General features: G+C 40.6%; 1 protein-coding gene across 1 annotated transcript; it reads left to right on the top strand.

Moving 5' to 3' along the window:
* Positions 1-259: 259 nt before the first annotated feature.
* mlnr (motilin receptor) lies at positions 260-5535 on the top strand. The gene is made up of 3 exons (XM_086035159.1): positions 260-292; positions 1262-2066; positions 4656-5535. Exons 2-3 carry the CDS (start codon positions 1277-1279, stop codon positions 4997-4999), a joined length of 1134 nt encoding a protein of 377 aa, XP_085891285.1. The 5' UTR covers positions 260-292; positions 1262-1276; the 3' UTR covers positions 5000-5535.
* Positions 5536-5810: the final 275 nt, after the last annotated feature.

Below are 5810 nucleotides of genomic sequence, written 5' to 3'. Positions count from 1 at the left end.
AATACTCAAAATTCTTTATTCCGTATCCTACTAGTGCGTTCAATTGTGTTTAGTAGTGTGGAAAAAGAGCGTACTAGTAAGCCGATTTAGCATATTCCCCTCCTACACATGCATGTTAACTTCTTCCCATTGTCATCATTCAATTAGGGGACAAGCTCCCCTTTGGGAGGAGGACGAGGAGGAGGAGGAGAATCGAGAGGATGAGGAGCTGCTCTTCGCTCTTGTCGCCAGATCATCCAAATCGTCGTTTATCGCCGGACTGCAGGTTGAGGTCCTCTCTTCGATTTTACAGGTAAATCCATTTATTATGCAGCACGTCGTTGTGAAGATTGTGAAAGTGTACCTAATAAAGTGACCTGTTTTGCCAGTGTTATAATGTACCTAATGGTGTGGCCAGTGGGGACTTTTATTTGTATTTTGTCATTATTATTTATACTATTATCATTCGTTATTTTCTGTCATTCTTATTTGGACATGCATTGTTTATTGGACATTCATTGTTACTTTGTGTTTTTATGGCTTTGTATTTATATATTTTTAGCTTTTTTACCTTATTTTTATGACTGATTTTTCTGTATTTTATTTTATTTATTTATTTTATTTTTATTTTATATTGTTATTAGTGTTTCATGCTTATTTTTTGTTCTTCTATTTTACTTCATTTTTATTCACCTATTGTATATTTTTATTTTTGTTATTCATTAACTCATTCTATCCCAATGACATATTTGTCATTTCACAATGGGTCTAATAAAGTCTGGTGCTGAATGAGTTTAACTTTATTATTTCTTATTTTTTTCATGATGCCAGTATTTATTTTTGTGCTATTTTTTAGTTATTTTTCATATTAATTTTGAATTACTGTTATAAATGTGTATTGTTTTTGTATTTCTTTTCTTTTTGTTTGAGTTGGAAATCATTTATTATTATTTCATTATTTAAATAATGTTTCAACTGTACTCACAGTTGTGTTTTTGCTTGTGAAAACACTTCCAGTGATGACAGTGAATAAAAATACTAGAACATCTGAACTTGATTTGGGGTTAATCATAGGTTCTTAAATGGTGGCAGGCGTGTGCTGCCTTCCATTGAACAGGACTTTGAATTTGATTGGTTCATTCTGAACACAACCATAATCTGTAGTTATAAGAGAGAGTGCACACTTGTGCAAATGCATTATTTGAGTTATTTTAACTTCCTCTCAAAGATTTTAAATATTTTTTGTCAGCACATTGCACCTCAGTAATGTATTTTCTTGTAGGCATCCGAAGTGAAGATGCCCTGGACCAGACCCCAGGTGGAGCTCCAGTCGCCCGAGGTGGCTGACCCTCCGGGCGGCGTGGGCGACGGCGCCGTGGGCGACCACCACTACGAGGGCTCCCTATTCCCCACCTCCACGCTGATCCCCGTGACGGTGATCTGCGTGGCCATTTTGGTGGTGGGCGTGGCGGGCAACACCATGACCATCCTCATCATCCAGCACTTCAAGGACATGAAGACCACCACAAACCTCTACCTGTCCAGCATGGCCGTGTCCGACCTGCTGATCTTCCTGTGCTTGCCCTTCGATCTCTACCGCCTGTGGAAGTACGTCCCGTGGCTGTTCGGCGAGGCCGTGTGCCTCCTCTACCACTACGTTTTCGAAGGCTGCACGTCGGCCACCATTTTGCACATCGCCGCCTTAAGCGTGGAGCGCTACCTGGCCATCAGCTTCCCGCTTCGCACGAAGGTCCTGGTGACCAAACGCCGCGTCCACTACATCATCGCCGCCCTGTGGGGCTTCGCCCTGGCCTCCTCCACGCCCACGCTCTTCCTGGTGGGCGTAGAGTACGACAACGGGACGGGGGCGCCGGGAGGCCAGTGCAAGCACACGGACGGCGCCATCCACTCGGGCCGGCTGCACATCATGCTGTGGGTGTCCACCGGCTACTTCCTGTGCCCCATGCTCTGCCTAGTCTTCCTCTACGGCTCCATCGGACTCAAGCTGTGGAGGAGCCGGGACGACGTGAGGGGACCCGGCGCGCTCGCCAGGGAACGCTCGCACAGGCAGACCGTCAAGATCCTCGGTGAGTGGATGCGCTCAGGAATTCACACCTGGAAATAAAATGGTGTACAGCGGTATTCCCAAAATTCAAATACTTAGTCAATGTAATCCTAATTGACCTTGTGTTTTTTTCTTGAACCCAACAAATGCGTCATGTTAGTTAGTGGCAGAACAATTATCGGCCGAGCCGATAATTGGGCCGCTAGTCGACATTTTGACGCGTATCAGCATCGCTCGTTTTTTTAAAATCCAACGGCCGATATGCGATCAAAACTGGATTATTTTGAGATGTTATGTTCTCGGCAGGCACTTCACACCGGAGACCTGCTGACCTGTAGCTGAGTTTAGGATGGACTTTTGGTTTTTGAACTCAAAATAAAGATAATAACAAGTATTGATTAAAATGTCAATTCTATTACATTTTTCGAAATCTTAATTTACAGTACAAAACTTTAGGGAGCTATTTATTTGTTGATGTTGACATGTTTGAAAGATTAAAAAAGATGTTGACATGTTGCAAATCTTAAAAGCTGGTTAATAAACATGTCTTGAAGGTATCTAAACAAATTCAAGTTTTGGGAGTTTGTATTACTCAAAACTTTGACCGCAATAATTTCACTTTTACCGCAAATGAATCTCAGCTCCAAATATTGATTATCAGCCCCCTTGACTACTAGTAATCCGTATCGTATCGTCCCTGAAAAAAACATATAGGTCTGCCACTACTCCGTTTATTTTAAAAAACAATCATCAAAACTAAAGCATAGCATTTTTGAAAAATCAAAACTAGCAAACGTAATCCAAAAACAAGTTAAAAGTAACTGGATTTGAAAAACTAAATTCAAAACAAATTAAAAAATAAGAAATGAAACATCAAAAAGTTATGCTTGCAGTAAGCAGACCATCAACATCCTCGATTTTCTGTTTGAGGGACATGAGGCCAAACCTATCATTTGAAGAGAAAATTCCATTTCGGTCGATTTCCATCCCAGTACGGTTTCAAGACTGGGTTAGGGTTTCAAATTAGGGTTCCAAGTCTAGATTATTGCTTGAAGCAAGTGTTTCACCTCAAATTAGTCTTGGAAATGACATATTCAAGGCAGGATTAGGGTTTCAAACCAGAGTTTTCAAATCAGGTTCTCAAACTCAAATTAGGGCTCCAATTTTGGGTTAAGGTTTAAAAGAAGGGCCAGGGTACCAAATTAGGTTCCAAGGAGGGGATTATTGTTTCAAAATAGGGTCTCAAGCCATGGTTACAGTTTCAAATTAGAGTTCAAAGCTAAGGGTAGGGTATCAAACAAGGGTTTGGGTCAAAGCAGGGTTCCAAGACAGTTTTAGGGTTTCAAGCCAGAGGTGGTGTTTCAAAATTGTAGTTTGTGGTTGGTTGGTTGCTATTATTATTGTTGTTGTTGGATTCCACAAGTGATTTGTCAACCTTTGTCTCACTGCTTTCACTTTGTGCTGTCCTGTCACACACATTGAATAATGTGTGTGCGCGCGCTAATTGTTCACTGTAAAAGCAGCGTGACGGCAACTTTATTCTTTTCCAATATTGCTTTGTTCTTCGCATATTGTCATCGCCTTGCATGAAAATATTGATGGCGTCCGATCGTCCAATTGGATCATCCCGCATGAATGATCATCAATCAGCGCTAACGACGCTTTTCACTCTCATCTAATCCACCGGCACTCGTTGCGCTCACGTAACGTCACATGCGCAGTAAATCTCTTTCAAGGAAGGTTTACAGCTTGTAGAAAGCGTTTCACTCATCCGGGTGACACGAAGAAACAAAAACCTTTCCATGTCATTTGGGTAAACAAGGTCAGCGGCTTAAATGAGGGTTTTAGTCTTCTTCTCGACGCCCGTACTGTAGTTTGAATAGGTGACGTGTCATTCGTAAAAATGATGATACCGGAGGTAAACTGCTAGGAAGGGTGACGGAACGCTGGATGAGTTACATTTCAACAGGTAAATGATTCTAAATTAGATGTGACAAATCAGACATAATCAACATTAAAGGCACCACCCATTAATTGGCCGGCTGATTTTCTTTTTTTTCCGGTAGATGTTTGTTGATTCTATTTTATTTTATTTACACATTAACACTTTACAGTATAAGACAAAGATAATGACATTCAAACATCGCCACCAAAAAATCTGCAAAAATCTTTTTTTTTTTTACACATATACAAGACAAAGATGACGTATAAACATTCCACCCAAAAATCTGCTAAAATCAGCCAATTTTTCCCCCAGATTTTTTTTACACATTAACACATCACAATTTAAGACAGATAACATTCAAACATCCTTTTCAAAAAATTGACAAAAATAAGGTGATTTTCTGCAGTGAATCACCAACAATTTTTTTTTCAATTATTATTTTTTTGCATGTTTCCTTTTCTTTTTTTTAAATAATTTTTTTGAACACATTACAATGTATGACAAAGATAAAGACTTATTTATTTATTTATTTTATTTTTTTTTAAAAATCATCTGATTTTTGCAGATTTCAAAAGAAGCAATTAATATGAGCTGATTAAATCGATTCAGTGGGCCGGCTAGATAAGAAAACCTTGCGGTACAGCATTTTCTGTATGTAACCCCCAGTGGTGGTGGTGTTGGCCTTCATCATCTGCTGGCTTCCCTACCACATCGGCCGCAACCTGTTTGCCCAGGTGGACAACTACGACACAGCTATGTTGAGCCAGAACTTCAATATGGCCTCTATGGTGTTGTGCTACCTGAGCGCCTCCATCAACCCAGTGGTCTACAACCTAATGTCACGCAAGTACCGCTCCGCTGCCAAGCGCCTCTTCCTCCTCCACTGGCAGCCCGGACGCCCCCGAGACCACCACCGAGGTCACCAGAGCCATCTGACCACCGCCGACACCGTTGAGAGCCTGACCGGATCCGCCGCCCAACGTCTACGCCTTGCCGCCATTGAGCGCTGAAGGAGACGGCGAACGAAAGGCCACACGAGGAGATTTGCTGCTTAAGGCAGGAAAAAAAAAAAAAACAAGAACTGAACACAGAGCCGGCCGGCTCTTTTCAATATGCCGAGACTCAAAATGGCACCCCCTACGTTGGCGATTTACGTTCACTTACAAAAGAAATCCAATAGCATTGATTTAAAAATAAATAAATAAAATAACATCACCCAATTTGAAATCTGAAATATTTTTTTTACAGTGGCCCTTTGAGACAGTTTATTTTGTTCCATGGCTGCTTATATCTGAAATAATCTTTTCCCATTGAAAAGAATGGAAATGCCATTAATGAATTCAAGCCCCCCCAAGAAACAAACAAATATTGTAACATATACTTTAATGAGGAAAATTAGCACTCCATATAATTGTACTTTATAAAAGCATACAGTCATGACAAATACAATTAAGAAAGAACTTTAACAGTTGTTATCATATTGCATCAATTGAATATCCATGTTGCTACTTTTTCTGGTGTGTCCACCTTGGCCACCTGTAGGCAGTATAAGACAGACAAACCGATATGCTATTTATTGAGATGTCTCTATTCCTCTCAGCTTGTTGGTAGGCGCTAACTAGTCGTTCTTCATTGAGGATAAAGACTATATGACTGTGAGTACTGTTATCTTTCTACATGTGTTGCTGCACTGTTTGTGTTCAATGTGTTGCTTGAAGGTTTATCGCGTCGCAGCTTGGTTGCTAATTAGCCTCAAGTTAACTGACTAAAAGGCTAAGATATGTGATTGTTTTCAGAACACAAAGTGTCATTCTCTTGGTT

Source organism: Filicampus tigris, chromosome 7 (assembly GCF_054856515.1).
Source record: "Filicampus tigris isolate MCC_2025a chromosome 7, RoL_Ftig_1.0, whole genome shotgun sequence".
Classification (NCBI taxonomy): domain Eukaryota; kingdom Metazoa; phylum Chordata; class Actinopteri; order Syngnathiformes; family Syngnathidae; genus Filicampus; species Filicampus tigris.
The sequence above is the reverse complement of the archived record's forward strand: the minus strand, read 5'-3'. Positions and strand labels throughout refer to the sequence as shown.